Source organism: Solanum dulcamara, chromosome 1, assembly GCF_947179165.1.
Source record: "Solanum dulcamara chromosome 1, daSolDulc1.2, whole genome shotgun sequence".
Lineage (NCBI taxonomy): Eukaryota > Viridiplantae > Streptophyta > Magnoliopsida > Solanales > Solanaceae > Solanum > Solanum dulcamara.
This window is the reverse complement of record NC_077237.1, coordinates 88,613,572-88,632,500: the sequence shown is the minus strand read 5'-3', so window position 1 is coordinate 88,632,500 and position 18,929 is coordinate 88,613,572. Positions and strand designations below refer to the sequence as shown.

General features: G+C 35.7%; 2 protein-coding genes across 2 annotated transcripts; both read left to right on the top strand.

The window, feature by feature from the left end:
• The first annotated feature begins 989 nt into the window (after positions 1-989).
• LOC129884002 (homeobox-DDT domain protein RLT1-like) lies at positions 990-7,083 on the top strand. Its single transcript, XM_055958389.1, has 9 exons — positions 990-1,105; positions 1,201-1,317; positions 2,732-2,839; positions 2,935-3,582; positions 4,673-4,752; positions 5,317-5,787; positions 5,866-5,949; positions 6,045-6,145; positions 6,718-7,083. The coding sequence occupies exons 2-9, from the start codon at positions 1,311-1,313 to the stop codon at positions 6,788-6,790; spliced, it is 1,572 nt and encodes a 523-aa protein (XP_055814364.1). The 5' UTR covers positions 990-1,105; positions 1,201-1,310; the 3' UTR covers positions 6,791-7,083.
• Positions 7,084-9,597: 2,514 nt separating this feature from the next.
• LOC129883991 (PH, RCC1 and FYVE domains-containing protein 1-like) lies at positions 9,598-18,859 on the top strand. The gene is made up of 9 exons (XM_055958384.1): positions 9,598-10,500; positions 11,472-11,558; positions 12,853-12,942; positions 14,257-14,337; positions 14,482-14,676; positions 14,801-16,933; positions 17,223-17,369; positions 17,502-17,887; positions 18,201-18,859. Exons 1-9 carry the CDS (start codon positions 10,429-10,431, stop codon positions 18,331-18,333), a joined length of 3,324 nt encoding a protein of 1,107 aa, XP_055814359.1. The 5' UTR covers positions 9,598-10,428; the 3' UTR covers positions 18,334-18,859.
• The last annotated feature ends 70 nt before the right edge of the window (positions 18,860-18,929 follow it).

Sequence of the window (18,929 nt, the reverse complement as noted above, 5' to 3'; positions counted from 1 at the left end):
TACATTCATCATTCAAAATCATCAAAAATACATCACCTTGTTTGGATGGTAGTTAGTTGTTATCATTGTATTTATTGTATTTGTTAATGTAGCTATAATATTTTTTTTTAATTGTTATTTAAATTTTATTATATCGTACGAAAAAATCTCATTTTGTATAACTATCAATCTGACGTGATCATATCATTATCCTAATATTTTCTTTTCATTTTATCTTTACTTATTATTTAATAAATTTTACTTTATCTCTTATCCTACTTTTCTTTATAGTATCTCTCACACATACACTGCTTTGTTTTATATGTTTATTGTTTAGATTGCTGCTTTGTTTTATATGTTTATTGTTTAGATTGCTGATGCGTAATATTATATAACAACGAAAAATAATTCAATTTATTTAAATATTTTATTTATTAAAACACTACAATACGATATCCTATAATACACTATTATACGATATATTATAAAAAACAATGTGGGAGAGCACACTGCTAGGGAGAACTTTACATCAAATATGAGATTTTTCGCAAATTCAAATTTAGTTGGACTCCTCCAAACGTGGCTGCCAAAAAACCATACAAACAAAGTGTAAACATAGAGTCGGAACTTTAGTAGTCCAAATTGAGCCTGTTTGAACGGACTTTATAAGTTGGTCAAACCAATTTATAAGCCCTTTTTAGTTTATTATGGTGTTTGACTATCAATTTAAAATGTTAAATTTAAATCATAACTTTTTTTTGAAGGGCTTAAAACAATTTTCTTTGACCATGGAAATTACTTTTATATTCCCTATAATTTATTTTAATTCCTAAAGTACCCTCTTTAGCCCTAAAATTCACATTTGCCAAACACATCAACAATTTATTTTTAATATAAACATTTTTATTCAAACACTGAACTACTTATTTATAAAAATAACTTTTAGCACTTAAAAATTCTAAAATTACTTTATATATATATAAAAGTTATATTTTTTAACCCGATGGCTGATATAAGCAAATTACTATACCCAAATTTCTTCAATTTCCCTTCTTCTATTCTTCCCCTTTTTAGCTCAGCAAATTTCTTCCCTTTTTTGCTTCCTGAAATTAGTTCTTAGTGAGATGTATGTCAATTTTGAGTTATCGTTTATGCTTATATACTCTCTTTCTTCTCTGTGTACATGTATTTATCTTCCAATTTTGTGTTCTTTGTATACAGATGCACAGAAGGGCGCTTCAATCTTCGCATTCTCCGCTAATTGGGGTTCGAATTTTGAGTTAATAAGCAAAAGGGTTTAAAGAAAAACCCAGAGAAATTGACAGGAGATCATGGAAGGTAGCGATTTTTAATTTTTTTTTTCAGTTTTTCCTATTTTATTATGTAGCAAAATCGGTTTTGGAATCTGGGTATGTTACATTTTGTTTCATTTAGTTTTCATTTCTTGGAAAGTTACTATCTTGGGTGTTATTTTGGAATCTGGAATTTGGGTTTTAGATGTCTAGTTTCATCAGTTTATATTGCTATTTTTTGATAATTCCGAGCCAGCTTACATGCACCTTGACTAGTTCCAATGGGTACCTGGTATCTCTCACTGGTAGGGTAACTCTGTGTAGAAATTACCTAGTGTTGTTGCCTACGCTACTTGAGATTTCATTGTTCTCAGTTCCACTTTATCGATCACGAGGCCACACCTTTGGGTGCTATTTTAACTTGCTACTCCCTGCTTTTCAATTTGTTTGTCTGGTTTTGACATGACGTAGAGTTTAAGAAAGTAAAGATAGATTTTTGAATCTTGTGGTGGTCTTAAACTAAAGATATGTTGAATGTACCAAAATGCATTTTAATCTTGTGGTTTTAAACACGTTGTGTGGAAAGTTAGAATAAAGAGCTGTCAGGAAAGGGAAGTAAGATAAACAAATTGAAACGGATGGAGCATTAGTTAAGTCTGGTTCTATGGATGACTACTTATCTGTGTTGTGGTTAGTTATGGATTCTGTTTTTGCACTTTTGCTTGGAGATGAACTTACATGTTTTTTCTGGTATTCCTTTTGAGAGATCTGTTGGATTATTGCACATTTTGTGAATAGGCTGTTGCAACATGTGTGCAGCCTGTGCTGGCACTTCCACTGCTTAGGACTTTATCTGAGTATATAAAGTTGGATTATTTACATAATATATGTTTATGTTTCCTTCTCATCGTTGTGTAATTAAGTCTTGGATCCATCATATTTATAGATAAAAGTCTTGGAAAACGTCTCTGAATTTGTGTATCATTAATGTTGACGAGTATTAGTTTAGTAATGCTTCCTGAGAATCAAGTCGTCGGGCAATTTTTGTTTTTTAATACCTAAGGGTACTGTATTTGTTTCATGCCAATGTAAATATTTTAACTGTCATAATCAGCTCTTGTGCTGCCTTCTACATAAGTCCCTTTGTAAAGTCCCTGGTTGTTGCAGCACTTCTATGTGTGATATTCTGCCTAAGGGTTTTAAATGATTGCTGTGAGGTGTAAGGTGCATCCTCAACACTTGGATACAGGGCTATGAACATCTGCTTTCCACCCTAATCAACTAGATAGATTTTTTCCCTTTGGTTTGATTATTAGATATCTCAAATAATGCTTATGAATTTGTTCAATTTAAAGTCGGACCTGTTGGTGTTGGTTTGGAACTTGGAACAAGTGATTGTGATCTCTATTTCCCGCTTTTATAATTGTTGGCTTTATTAATGTCTTTTATTTATACTCTAGATTCACGTGAAGTACATTCCGAAGATGATAAAGGTCAAGTTGGGAAACTCAAGGCAAGAATAATCAAGACGCCTGCACAAGTTGAAGGTCTAGAGAAATTCTATGAAGGTAACAGATCTTACTAACTTTTTCTTGTTTTGCAATGAGCTGCTATGCCGCATGTTATTTCAAATATAACAATGAGAGAGCTTGCGAAATTTCAGAACATAAGTATCCTACAGAGTCAATGAAATTGGAGGTGGCACAGTCGTTGGGATTAACAGAAAAGCAGGTTTCTGGGTGGTTTTGTCATAGGCGGTTGAAAGACAAGAGGTTATTAAGTCGGGAAACATATGCAAACGGAAGACAAGATCGTTCAAGTGGCGTCATTCAGGACCGTGGCAGCGGTTTTAGGCAGGATTCTTGTGGAAGTACTAAGCAAGGAGATGATAAATATTTTGATCATCGGGAAGTTGAGAGTAGAAGATTAACTGGGCCAGAAGTCGCAGCTGCGGATGTGACACGTGAAGTTGACACTAGGTATAGAGCTGAGTCTAACCTCATGGAGGACACACCTTCAGGAAGTAGTTCTTCCTTTCGGGATGCACGTTTTTCACAAAATGTAGAATCATTTGATATGGCAACTTCAAGATACCTACCATGTAATGAACCTACTGATCTAAAGTGTGTGAAACCAAGGACTGGCCCATCAGGGTATCTAAAAGTGAAAGCCAAGGTAGAAAATGCTTCAATTACTGCTGTGAAGAGGCAATTGGGAAGTCTCTACCGGCAGGATGGTCCACTACTTGGTGTAGTATTTGACTTGCTTCCACGGGGTGCTTTTGAATCATCAGTGCAAACTCCTGTTGACGGTGAGTTAAAATGGTTGCTTCTCTTCTGCTGTTGACTTTTTTCTGATCGAAGTCTTTTCTCATCCATTCATTTCATTGACTTTCGAGTGTGCATGCCTGTCTCTCCCAGAAGAGTCTTTGTCTCCTTAAAGCATGCTAATTCTGTTCCTATTTTGTTTTTTTAGAACTAATTTTGTTCCTGAACTAAATAGGAATTCTGTTCCTATTTAGTTTAGTTTTTGATTTTTCGATTTGTCTACGACTAAAAAACTTCTCTCATCAAATTGCTTCGTGAAAATTTATGTACATTTCATAAGGAACACGATATTGTTGTATTTAGAACAGCTCTTTTTTATGTTTAAGAAATAATTATGACAATACTGTGTTTATTTTATAAGAAATGCTAATACGATCCAGATTGATTTACCAATCTAGCTCATATATTACAATATTTTTAAATTTGGATTATGCCTAAGCTGATTCTATTCTCTAGGTTTTAAAAGAGCGGTAATTATGAATTTAATGAATTAGGGTCAGCTTGTCTTTAATCTGCAAGTTATGAAGTCCTTTTTTCATGTTCTCTTGGTACTAAGGGGTTTATTTTTGTACTAGTCTTTTTATTGAGGTTATCTTATACATGCTTGTGTATCCAGAATTACTAGTTTGTCTGCTCTTATACTTAAAATTGAGTTGGCAGATCAAAGCTCAGAACCTCATAAACTTCACTTTGGTTCATCTTCTTTCTTTCAAGAGGAATAAAATTAATTTTTTTTATCAATACTTTATCAACTTCGCTGTGCCCACTATCGTAATTTTGGGGTGTTTGAAACTTCCACATGCACAAGTACATGATGTATAACGTTCCTGTAGAATTCAGATCAATTTTTATTTAGATATAAAAAAGGTGAGGGTTCTTTGTTGCTGAATGAGTTAAGTTCCTATTGCCACGTCTCATATCACTTCTACTCTGCATTGTACTTCATGTTCATGTTTATATGCTTGAGTATGTATCATTTTTTTTTAGGTTTTTGCATCTCATTGTGGATTTTGAAAGTGCAACTTAGTGTCATACAGAGAGTTGCTGACTTTTACTTTCATATTATTTTGTCAGACCCTGAATATGCTGGAGAACCTGTTCCAGATCTTACACCAGATTTCACTAAAGTCTACAAGCAATCCAATTCATGCATAGTAAGTGGATCTTGTGCAAATTGCTCTTAGTGATTTGGTGAACGTCGATTTCATAGTTCACCACCATGAACTTTCTGCATATGTACAGGAATGCTTGTTTTTGTGTCAAGTTGATAATTAATTGAATTTAGACTAGGCATTTTATAAGTCTTCACTCTGTGACGACAGTTGCTGATATACTTCAGTCAGTTGATCTTTCAAATGAATAATGCGAAGGAAGTACCAAACATAGAACTGTGGAATAGCAACACTACGCAAAAGAATCCTGTAGGGCTATTATTTTATACTTCTTTTTCATTTTGATATTTTGCATTGGACCATGGATAGACCTTTTCTAAAAAAGATTTCATGTACCGTGGAGGGAGACTTGTTTTAGTGGGACCTTACCTATCTCGCGGATTTAAACATTTTTACATTTTTCTACTGTTTCAAATGTGAATGGGTTGAGATATAATTTTGCTTTATTTAGTGCCTCCTACCCTACCATGTCTAGAGCTTAAAATCAAAAAAGTACTCAAGTCAATCTGTCGAATTACCTACTCTGCTTTTGCATTGGACCAATAGGGGTATGGATCCATTTCCAAGACAAACTCTCATGTCTCTGGTTTGGATGGTGCAAGTTTCAAAAATTCAAACCAGTCTGCTCATCCTGAATATTACATCAACCAAAAGCCTGGTCGGAATTTCTCTATGGACAATGGTGATCGTTACTATCCTGGGCGGACCTCGTCAATAGAGATGCTCAAAGATTCTGGAAGAGAAGTGGCAGTTGATGGCAAATGCAACTATAAGTTTATGGCTAAACATGATGGTGCAGAAATTAAAACTAGTCCTGGCTCTAGTGGTGGTTATCGAAGTCCCTACATTGGAAAAGTCAATAGGGAGCAGGTGACACCTAGGTTCACTAGCTGCAATGACGTGAGCCTTGAGATTGCGGAGGAGCAAGATCTTGAACGCAAGCCTTCAAATTTTGTCCGGAAGGGAAGTAAGCATCGTTATTGTCCAGAGAGAGAGCTCTCCAGTAAAGTTGAAAGGGTATAATGCTATTTTCGTGCTGTGCTTCTTTGTTATCCAGCATTATCATGATAATTTTGCCTTGAGTATGATATATAGGATTACATCCATGTGGAAAGATCAGCAGTTGATGAAAATTATAATGAAGATCGCATGAATATACCCTGGGAGAATGAAATGAGGGTAAGCTTTTTAGCTCATGTTAGTATGTTACAATTTGTAATTCCTTTAGGTAAATATATGGTCATTTGAACTCTTTGAATACAAAAAATTTGAAGGCTGCCAAAAGAGCAAGGGATGATGAAGCTCCTAACCATCAAGAGTATATGAGGAAAGCATCAGTGACGAGAATGCCATCCCAGACAAATCATCAGACAAGGTTTGGCCATGTTTAAGATCTTGATCTCTAATCCATAAGTATGCGTTCTGTGCAATTGTGAGTGTGCATCTACATTTGAACTTATATGGCTCCATCTTGACATGTTTGACTGAGATATCATGGCTTTTGCTGAACCGATTTTAAAGATAGATTTGTGATGTAAAGTACAGAAGAATACATGGTAGAAAGTTCTACCTCTCATAAGTGATTTATGTCTCCCTGTCTCCAACTCCATTACCTTGTCTTGCCCATTCATAGAAGGTTGACTTACGACATTTCAGAACAATGTGCGATCCGTCTTCTGTACGTTGTGCTTAGCTTAGTGTTCAACACAAATGTTTTGTAGTCCTTACTGAGTGTATTAAGTTCTGCTATCTTGTATTTGTCGGTGTGATAGTAAATGTGTAAAGAATGACTTCTAACTTTTATATATGGACAGTGGTGGGACTAGTAACCTGAAACGACAGGTTCTGGTCGTCTGAAGTTATTTGCAATGTCAGTGTATATAAGTTAAATCATTTTAAGAATCGTCTTTGCTGTTATGTTAACAATGACACTCGTGTTCATTCTAGGTCTGCTGCAGAGATGTCATCTAGCTTTAGTGAAGATGACAAAACAGAAGAAACCAGTTCTTTTGAGGATTGAGAGATTTGCAGTTCCTAGAGAAAAGTTAAAAGTCCAGAAGCTGTAGTAATTCTTGAATTCCTATTTTTTGATAGAAGTTCCTTTGCATTTGTACAGATCAAAACAATCTTATAATGCTCTCATCAGTATACCAGCATGTGAAATTGAAGAACTTTGGTCTTTGTACAGTAAAAGTAGTAGTAGTAATTTTTTCAATTGTAGTAGCTGGATGCTGAAATTAGAAGAATTTTATGAGTTTTATATTGACATTTGAGCTTTAGATACAATGAGGAATTGATCAAAATAAACCTTCATTTCTTGTTTGGTCAAAACTCTTCAAAAATGTCGTCGGGTGTATATTAGATCCTCGAGAAGTAGTGTATTTTGGAGAGTTAGAGCAACATAGGACTTTCATCCTTTTCTAAACGGTGTCATTCGGCATTCGTTCGTCAATTTCCCCCCATACATTATATATATATATATATATAAATAGTAGGCTGATGCCATTTGGAAAAAGCAAATATCCGTTTGGACATGAAATAAAGTCCTAAAAACCATCATAGTCTGAAATTTGAATTAGCTTAATGTCGAATTGTGACAGTAGACTGATAGCGCTTTGATAAAATCTTGCGTATGCCACTGGTTCTTTGTGATCTTTCTGTTCAAGCAATCAAAAATCAATGACCTAATACATAAAAATAGTGTAAGTAAAAAAAACATACTAAAAGGGGAAAAAGGATTTGAATACAATAACACATCTAAGTGGTTTAGCTTGATGAGATAATAAGCATCTCACATGATATGTTTTTGTTTAAAGCCAAACTTTTTTTTTTTTTCATGTGCAGAGCTTTTGTTGGATATATTATTGATAAGTACAATCAAGGTGGTTAGTGGTCAACGAAGTGAGTTGGTAATTATGAAATTTTTGGTTCAAATTTCTAACAGAGACTAGGTGATTTATTCCATCTGTCCTAATTTTAGTGGACAAAGTTAATTAATACATGACAAATATCTCATAAAATTAATCGAGATGCACATAAATTAATTCAAAGACCCTATTATAAAAATTAGATAAAATATTATTGATAAGTACATCACCACACACAAGTATGGACCATGCACAATTTTCTTTTGTGGCTATTTCTTTTTCTACAACTAGAAAAGTGCATAAACTTGTGGAGTTATGGTATTGGTCATTTTCAATAAGTTGAAAAAGACAAGTTCTTGTCAAGGGGCATTTTTTGGTCATAATATTTCTTTAAAATAAAATAAAAAAATAAAAAATAAAAAATAAAATAAAGATGATTGAAACGTCTTGTGTATATATAAAACTTCAGATTATCAAGTATTATGATGGAGTGGTAAGTACTTTTTTATCCTCAATTAGATTTTGAGTTCAAGTCTTATGTATAAAGTCATGTTTATTCGGAAGCACTTTATCCTTTCAATTTTTCAGCACGAATCCGAATATAATCGAAGATGAAATATACTTTTTTTCTATGTTCAATCACCATGATTGATTTATTAACAAATGCATTTACACACAATTGTTTCATGTCCAACAATAAACACTAATACAATGAATACTAGGAAGCATTTTCTGTTGATAAATCCAATCAACATAAATAAGCCACTTGTATTGGTTTATTCAATTAGAGGGGAATTTTTTTATATGTATTTGAGTACCATACATTAATTAATAATTTAAGATAATTTTAGTTTTCTCCATTTTCTTTTCAAAACTTTCCACTATGAAGAATAAAATTCCACGATTTAATCAGAAACCACTTAAACAGAGACAGAAAAAAGAAGAAGAGAATTTGAGTTTTCTGTTTATTTATTTACTTTAACAAAAGAAACAAAAGAATATATTTTATGTTGGTTTATTCCTTTTTCTACATTTCATCAAGGATTTAGAGAACAAGAGTTAAAGAATCGAGTAATAATTTAATAAATCTTCTGAGCAAAATTTTGAATTAGATTAATAAAAATAAAAATTTAAATATTCATAATTTCTACGAAAAATATAGTATAAGTTACAATTTTACTCATATATATATAATACATCTTAAAATATTTGTCAAAATTTGTACTCTTTATATTTTATTTACGTGAAGATGTTTGACTAGACACAAAACTTAAAAGAAAAAACAAAGGTAGGTGTCACATGAATTAAAAAAAAAGGCGTTATAATCATTAGCAACAATAACATATCTAACATAATCACACGAGTGAAGTTCGGGGAGCTAACTTGAAAGGTAGAGAGACTGTTTTAACAACACCACCAATAACATACTCAGTGTAGTCACACGAATGAAGTTCGAGGAGCTAACTTGAGAGGTATAGAATTATTTTTTGACAGATTCTTGATGAGTATAATTTAACAACAACAACAACAACATATTCAATGTAATCACATGAGTGAGATTCGAAGAGCTAACTCGAGAGGTAAAAAAACAGTTTTAACAACAATAACAAAAACATCCTCAGTATAATCACACGAGTGAAATCTAAAGAGTTATATTGGGAGGTATAGAAACTATTTTCGACAGATTATCGATGAGTATAATTTAATAGCAATAATAACAATAACAACATACTTGTAATAATCACATGAGTGAGGTTTGGGGAGCTAACTTGATAGGTAGAGAGACTGTTTTAACAACACCAATAGTATATTTAGTATAATCACACGAATGAAGTTCGAGAAGCTTAACTTGAGATACATAAAAATTATTTTCGATAAATTCTCGAAAATAGGGTATAATTTAACAAATGGAAAATGCTTAATTTAATTTTTCTACTTAACTCTTTTTCTTTTTCTCTCTCTCTTCAGTACCTTTCCTTTCTCTCTCATCTGCAACAACACTGTGTTTGCTTCTTCCTTCAATTGGAAAAATTAGATCAATGGATTCCCTCCAATAGCTTAGATTCTACTTCTGATCTCTCTGCCATTCTCTCTCTCTAAAATCCCTTCTCTCTTTATCTCTCAAACATCAAAAACAGTGAAGCTTTTAACTCTCATTGTCACTAGTAGTCCCATCCATTTTCTTCTGAAAAGTGAACAAAAGGAGCAGAGTTTGTTGTTTCAGCTATATGGGTTTCTTTCTTCATTGTTTTTCTGAGTGAAATTTGCCATACCCATAAACCCATTTTCGGTTTACAAGCTATTTCTTCTGAAAATTGAACTAAAGACACCCAAAAAGGAGCAGAATTAGTTGTTTCAGCTATATGGGTGTCTTTCTTTTCCGTTTTTCTTAGTGAAATTTACCACACCCATAAACCCAATTTTCGGTTTACAAGCTTTTTCCTTGTGGGGTTTCCTGCATTTAATGAACTGTTACTACAAATCCCCAAAAGGCGTTGCAATTACTGCAGTTCAGTTCTTTATTAAGAAATTGGGTTCTTCACTATTTGAAGAATTGGTGAATTTGGGGGTACTGTTTGGGATGATTCTCTGGGTCTAGAACCTTTGGACTATCGGTTGAGCCTCTTGCTAAAGGCCATCTCTATCTACTGATCGGTATTGGGAGGATTGAGTTTTGGAACTGAAAGAATTGGTGAATTTGATGAATGAATGGGAGGAATTGGAGCTGAAAATGGGGTTTTTAGAGTTTGGGGTTTAGTGTTAGGGATAGTTTTGGGGTTGTCATTTCTTGATGTTTATCACTGGTAGAATGAATTCAGATGTCAACAGAGCTAGTGGATTAGTTGAAAGGGATATTGAACAGGTAAAAATTTACTGTCTCATTCTTCTAACTGTTATCATCATTTTAACAATGTAATATTGTGAATGATAATCACTAAATTATTTGTTGAACATGCATTTCATTGGGTCTACCCCGAGCAGTGTTGTTAAAGGGGCGCTTAAGCCTAAAGCGAGGCTCAAAACTTGTTGAGCGCCAAACATATAAAACAATTGATATTTTAGTTTTTCGTATTAAACATTGATATTTTAGGCCCAAAACTTGTTGAGCGCTTCGCCAAACACATTAAAGCCCGTGCTTTATTTGCACCTTTTTCCATTAAAGCCCATGCTTTGTTTGCACTTTGCACTTAATGCCCCAACAGACCTTAGAGCTTTTTTGCGCTTTTTGCTTTTAACAACACTGAGGTGTGCGTACACCCTACCTGCTCTAGACCCCACTGTGGGATTAGACAGGGTATGTTGTTGATGCATTTCTGTCATATTGGTTATCTGTATTAAGCTAGATATGCACGTTTAAAGAAGTTGTTGGATTTAGAAGATTTGTTTTCAGTAATGCTTTACTCTTTTGTAGAAGAAATATGGTTGAATAGAAATCTTAGTGAATGAAAGATGTTATGTGAACAAGTATTTATTTTATAGAATTTGTCTCCTTCAGATTTTGTAATTTTCCAAAGCTGAATTTGTGCTACACCAAAACAAAGACTTCGATTTTAATAATTAGTTTACACATACAGTTTTGGTAAAAGGAGACTTTAGATTCAGACTTAGTAGAAATTCTTACCATATAATCTATGAGATTTTTAATGTTAAAAACTGATTTTGTTACTAATGCACCTTACTTTAAAAAGTCTGTCTTGTTGTATTTACTTCCTTTCCTAATTCAGAAGTCTTAATTGTTTGCGAGCTTTTTAATATTAGTCAGTCTCTCTTTGCATATGTAGCAGAGTTAAATGTCCTATTAGCTTCATGTTCCTTTTATTTGATTTATCTCAGGCAATAACTGCTCTAAAAAAGGGGGCATGTTTGCTGAAGTATGGAAGAAGGGGAAAACCAAAGTTTTGTCCCTTTCGTCTGGCAAATGTAAGCTTCACTTTATTCCTTTTTTGTTATTTTTTCTTACATTTGGCTCTTGCCTTTCTTAGCATTGAAGTCTTGTATTAGATTCTATGCATCCCAACTCTGTAGTCATATTAGCTGTGTGAGTGTGAGATGCGCGTCCATGTAGATCCAACTATACCACAGTTGGCTGCACTAAGATTTGCTTGGTGAGACCCCACATCTAGATGACTGGACGTTGTTACAAGAACCCCTATCATATATTCAAGAGATCGAGAGAGTTCTCCATGTCGAGAGTTTCAGGACGTAGCACTGGTTGCGAGGAAGCACGTAATAGGTGGACATTGGCATCCTCTAAAGTTGGACTGTAGGCTCACCATGACTTTGCTTTGTGTTTTTGCCTACCTTCAATTTTGTGTGTCCGGGGTGTAGATATTTCATCCTCAACGCTTTTCTAAGTTCTGATTAGTGATTGGTAATATTTACTATTATGGGTATACTTGTCAAAAAAGTAATAGATTTAATATCATGCTTGTAATTTCTTTGTTACTCTGTCTTCAGTTTTTGCATGCGTGTATCTCAAGTTGAAGTAGTATCCTTTAGATGATGTAAATAATACAAGGAGAATGTCTATTGTGAAGCTTGAAAAGTAAACATAAGGAATCAAAGTCCTTCAATCTCTGTGCCAATTTGAAAGTGATAAATGGTAGCCAACTTCCATACGCTAAAAAGAAGCAAAAATAGTCACTCTGTCTCATGATAATTAGTAAGAAAATTAGAGTTCACCAAAAATCGGAAGTCTGAGGTCTCTTCCAAATGCTTGCCTTAACCATTGGGACAGAGGTTCTTTGTTCATCAAAGGTATCCATGTCAAGGTTCTTTGTTCATAATTCCTGTTATCATATAACCATTGTGAAGTAGTGTTTTTGACTGCTGTTAGAATACACACGTAAACTTCATCCCAGGTATTTTTTTCTTTGTTTCCTTGTCCTAAATAATGCCAACATTTGAGCCCATGTCTCTAACTTTCTGGAGTTTAAACCTAAAGCCTTTGAGAATGGCCATTTCCTTATTTGTCAGTGTTGATGACTTTTGCTTATAAATAAACTGTTACTGATGTAAAATAGTCTCAAGCTCGCTGATAGATATCAATTATCTCAATATACCTTTCGTTCTTGAGGTAGGAACTTACTGCAAAAATCTCCGTGTATTGCTTCATTGTATCGCAGCTAACATAACTACTGTGCTTCTTGGAACTTAGTTTTAATTAAAGGTAATGCTCGGAGTCTAAAGAAGAAGTTTGTCATTATGTTTTCAGGATGAGTCTGCTCTGATATGGTTTTCAGGTAAAGAGGAGAAACACCTTAAGCTAAGTCACGTGTCAAGAATAATATCCGGACAACGCACCGTAAGTTTTCTCTGCTGAAGATAGCTAATCTCCGTCAAACTTTTTGACATGTTTTTATTTGATTCTATTCTACAAATTTATCCTTCTTTCTATATTTCCATGTTTTTTCTTTAAAAAAAAATGGAGATGGAAGAACTTATATGGTGAAAGGTCAGATGACTTATTCTAAGCTCACTCATTTCATCAGCAATTTATGTGGTTAAATATATGGGTATTACTGGCTTTCAGATGTTAACCAAAGTCTATGACAAATGGATTTATAAGTCATCATAGTTCAGTAATTAGCTTGCATCTTTCTTGGCCCATGAGCTTTTGTTTCAGTGAATGTTTAAGGTTTTCTGTTGCTTGGTACAAGCAATCCCTACTCTCTGTTCATTAGTGAACACAAAGAAAGAAGGTAATAGACTAAGAGTTCCTTGGAGAGAACTGTAAACCAACTTGCATTGAATGAGTGAGATCTAGCCAGATAAGCAACCTAAATGTTAAATTTGATACAGAATTTTAATCAATGTTCTTGAACTATTATGAACCATGTCATCAACGTCCACAAATGTGTCTCAAAAGAAATTGGAGTATGGGTAGGGATCAACCATCTTCTGCTAAAGGAATTTTTGCTTTATGTCACGGTTAATCAACAAAATGCATGATAATCTTTTTGTCTTCATTTCTGTCTCTTCCATTTGTATATCCGCATATGCTCCTCAATAAGAGTAAACATGGGTTACACGTACATACTTTTTTCCTTTGAACTGGTAAATATATATTTTATTTATACTAAAGGAAAGTACTTAGATGATGCTTGCAGATGCATAAATGTGGGAGCCTCCTATACAAAAACAAACAGAAAGGCTCCCATGTGGAAGATCAATAAACCTGTAAAGGACTAATGAACTCTAGCATGCCGTCTTCATCCTTCACATCTTGCATGTTCCACCAAAAACCTATACAAAAGTTTTACTCTTGATTTCTTTTCAAATGTTACATACCTCATTCTGAGGAAGCATTGCTGAATTTGCATGCTTTGTTTTCATGTTGAAACTAAGTGGTCGTGTGAAAACTATCGGTTAAAGGCCATGCTATACTAGCTGTTGTTGGTTTGATTTTGTTCGACTTATAGTTGATTAATGATTGCTTTTGGCTTGTTCACATAGGTACATACTTTGATGATGTGAATTTTGCGTCAACGTCTTTCTCTCTTTTATTTAGCAAATTTCTAGTTCTTATTGGACATGTTTTTTTAGGTCTAGTGTAACAACCTATATGAAGTGTTAGTGGTGTATCTGATTAATAAGCATTGCTTCTGCTCTTTTGCAGCCAATATTTCAAAGGCACCCACGACCTGAGAAGGAGTACCAATCTTTTTCTCTCATATATAATGATAGATCACTGGATTTGGTAAGAGTTTCATTAGTAATAGCTGTATCCATTTTAGAGGGGAAGTTTGTATGTAGTTCATGCAATTCTGCCTTATCGCATTGTTATTTGAAATTGGTCACAGCAACTAACTCTCTCACCTTGATCTTAAATCTTATGTCTTAGATATGCAAAGATAAAGAGGAAGCAGAGGTATGGTTTAGTGGCTTGAAGGCTTTAATTTCACGTGGGCACCAGCAAAAGTGGAGAACAGACTCAAGGAGTGATGGAATTCCTTCTGGTGCCACTAGTCCCAGAACATATACGCGGAGAAGCTCTCCTCTGCATTCTCCTTTTGGTAGTGGTGATGGTTCACAGAAGGTACATCCATTCCACACGCCTAAGCATGCATATGCAGATGAGACTTTATGTTTGTTAATATTCAGGTTGAAATTATATTATTTCATTTTGCTCTAAGTTGAATGACATCCTGTATTTCCATCAGGATGGTGGTGACCAACTTCGCCTTCATAGTCCATATGGAAGCCCACCTAAAAATGCTGTAAATAAGGCCTTTTCTGATGTTATTCTATATGCTGTACCTCCCAAGGGATTTTTCCCTTCAGATTCTGCTGCTGCTTCTATTCATTCCTTATCTTCCGGAGGTTCAAATGACATACATGGTCAGATGAAGGCAATGGGTATGGATAACATTAGAGTAAGCCTTTCAAGTGCTGTTAGCTCATCAAGTCAAGGTTCTGGTCATGATGATGGTGATGCATTAGGAGATGTTTTCATGTGGGGGGAAGGAACTGGTGATGGTGTCCTGGGTGGTGGACCTCATAGGATTGACAGTTGTAATGGTGTCAAAGTAGATTCTTTATTGCCCAAAGCTTTAGAGTCTGCAGTTGTACTGGATGTCCAAAACTTAGCTTGCAGTGGAAAACACGCAGCACTAGTAACAAAGCAGGGTGAGATGTTCTCTTGGGGTGAGGAGTCAGGAGGCAGGCTTGGGCATGGTGTCGATTCTGATGTTTTGCATCCAAAGCTTATAGATTCCCTCAGCCATACAAACATTGAGCTTGTTGCTTGTGGTGAAAATCATTCCTGTGCTGTAACACTTTCTGGTGAATTGTACACATGGGGTGCCGGCGATTTTGGTCTTCTTGGGCATGGGAATGAAGTTAGTCATTGGGTCCCCAAAAGAGTAAATGGACCCTTAGAGGGCATACATGTTTCTTATATCTCCTGTGGGCCCTGGCATACCGCTGTGGTGACCTCTGCTGGCCAATTATTTACTTTTGGGGATGGAACTTTTGGAGTTCTTGGTCATGGAGATAGAAAGAGTATTTCGAAACCTAGGGAAGTGGAATCTCTGAAGGGGCTTCGAACTGTTCGAGCAGCTTGTGGGGTTTGGCATACTGCTGCAGTTGTTGAAGTCATGGTGGGGAACTCTAGTTCAAGCAATTGTTCTTCAGGGAAACTTTTTACTTGGGGAGATGGGGATAAAGGTCGCCTTGGGCACGGTGACAAGGAGTCAAAACTTGTTCCTACTTGTGTTGCAGCTCTTGTTGAACCCAACTTTTGCCAGGTTACTTGTGGACATAGCTTGACAGTTGCTCTAACCACTTTAGGTCATGTATATACAATGGGAAGTCCTGTATATGGTCAATTAGGTCATCCTCAAGCTGATGGGAAGCTTCCTTGTCTTGTTGAAGGAAAACTTTCAAAGAGCTTTGTGGAGGAGATAGCATGTGGTGCTTACCATGTTGCTGTACTGACTTCCCGAACTGAAGTTTACACATGGGGAAAGGGTGCAAATGGAAGATTGGGTCATGGTAATACTGATGACAGAAATTCTCCCACCTTAGTGGAAGCTTTAAAAGACAAGCAAGTCAAAAGTATTGCTTGTGGTACTAATTTTACGGCAGCTATTTGCCTTCATAAATGGGCTTCAGGTGTTGACCAATCCATGTGTTCTGGCTGCCGTCTTCCTTTTAATTTTAAAAGAAAGCGCCACAACTGTTATAACTGCGGTCTTGTCTTTTGTCATTCATGTAGCAGCAAGAAATCACTGAGGACATCAATGGCACCAAATCCTAATAAACCTTATCGTGTCTGTGATAATTGTTGTAATAAATTGAAAAAGGTTATTGAAACCGATGCTTCGTCTGAGGCTTCCATGAGTCGAAGAGGAAGCCTGAACCAGGGGTTAACTGATGTCATAGACAAAAGTACTAAGTTGGATATAAGGTCTCGATCTCATCTTACTAGATTTTCTTCGATGGAATCCTTCAAACAAGTTGAAACCCGCTCTTCCAAACAGAAGAAAAAGTTTGAATTCAACAGCAGTCGTGTGTCACCTATTCCAAGTAGTAACTCACAATTGGGAGCTCTGAATAATTCCAAATCTTCTAATCAAGTGTTTGCCTCGTCCAAGAAGTTCTTCTCTGCTTCAGTTCCCGGTTCAAGGATTGTTTCTCGAGCAACATCACCAACATCTAGGCGGCCCAGTCCACCTCGTTCTACTACACCAACTCCAACACTGGGTGGGCTTACATCTCCAAGGATTGTTGTGGATGATGCTAAAAGGACAAATGAAAGTCTTAGTCAAGAGGTTGCTAAATTAAGAGCACAGGTAAGCTATCTATCTATTATGCAGCCATCTCCTTTTGATGCAGTTTCTTCACCTTTCTACATGTTCTTATACTTGTTTCCGATGTGTATCTCAAACTTTGCAATGAGGTGCTGATTTGGCCTGTCAAAAATAAAAAGTACCAAAGTGTCTCTGGTTTTGTGAAAAATATTAAGCTGCATTTATCTAGTTAGTGGATGGAAAACCGATATAGAAGCTTGTGTGTGATTTTAACATTTGTGCCAACTTTTAATACTGCTGTGTCCAAACTGCTTGACTATCTTTATCATAGGTGGAAACTCTTACACGCAAGGCTCAACTTCAAGAGGTAGAACTGGAAAGAACTAGTAAGCAGCTGAAGGAGGCAATATCAATTGCGGGGGAGGAGACAGCCAAATGCAAAGCAGCAAAAGAAGTGATCAAGTCACTTACTTCTCAGGTATGTTAGAGTCATTTTTAGCATTAGACTTTTATGTTGTGCATATGTAGGAAAAAAATTGTGCTTCTCTTTGTTTCAGTTTCGTTAGCTTCTCGGCCTGATATCATGTTCTGTGGTCCTTACTTTTTATAGCTGAAGGAAATGGCTGAAAGGCTGCCAGTAGGTCCTGGCCGAAACATCAAATCTCCTAAATCAGTTTCCTCCGAATCCAATATTACTTCCAGTGATATACCTAATGGCCGTATTGACCAAGTTCACAGTCAACTTACTTTTCAAGAACTGGAGTCAAGTGTGTCTAACAGCCAGTTGCTTTCTAATGGATCAAGCAATGCCAGTAATCGCAGTGCTGTTCACAATAGACAAGGAAATCCAGAGGCGACAACGAAAAATGGGGGTAGAGCTAAAGAATGTGATTCTCGTGGCGAGAATGAATGGGTTGAGCAAGATGAGCCAGGTGTATATATTACTCTTACCTCCTTACCTGGAGGCGTCAAAGATCTTAAAAGGGTTCGCTTCAGGTAAACAGTCGATGCAAATCTCCTGTTATTAATCTGTGGCTGCTGACTATAACCTGCCTACTTCTCTTTGTCTCCTATGTTTACATTGAAGGAAAACACATTTAAGCATGTGAACAAGATTCTCTTCATTGCTTTTATATCTGCAGTTATCCCGGAGTCGCCAATTAAATTTTTGCTTATATGCTGTTGGTGCTATAGACCTCTTTTTACTTGTTAAGATTGCCGAAACTTCACTACACAATAATTATACAATGAAATCATATGATCATTGTTTTTGAATGTAATCAAGGCTAATCTATGTCAAAACTTGCAGTCGGAAGCGGTTTAGCGAGAAACAAGCAGAAAAATGGTGGGCGGAGAACCGTGCAAGAGTTTATGAGCTGTACAATGTACGCACAGTCGACAAGGCAAGCATCGGCACTGCAAGTGTGGATTTAGCACACTGAGACATGCAATTACCATTTGTACATGAGTTTTCCTTTTTCCATTTTGGTCCTAACTCAACTTCATGCCCCACAGCGATTCACATCATGTTGATCATATAGGTTTGTTTTCCCAAAATTCTAGGGAGGAATCAAGGGTTGGCATATAAGAACTAGGAATTAAATGTTTGCTTGTAAGTTTTTGCTAGTTTTCTTTTCCTTTTTATAACCGAGAAATCCCCAAGGACTAGTGGCTGGCGCATGGTTTGAAACTCGGTGGATAATAGTCTTGTTCATCTATCATTGTCCACTTACAGACCAGGCTTTCATCAGTGGCTGCACCCACACATCACTCGCTACGCTCTTACCCTTGGACCAACGCCTTGTGGGCTTTCTATTATTCATATGGCTTGACCTCTCTATTTGATTTCCCCCCTCCCTAATTGATATGTGGGGGAATAGAGATGTAGTTTTAGTAGGTTGTTTGCCCTTGTTGGGAGATACTTCCTTGTAAATTTTCCCTAGTTAATACATATTTGGATTTCAAATCCATACTCTTTCTATGTTCCCTGTTAATCCTCTTTTTCAGTTTTCCCTTCTGTTTATATTCATTTATGTAT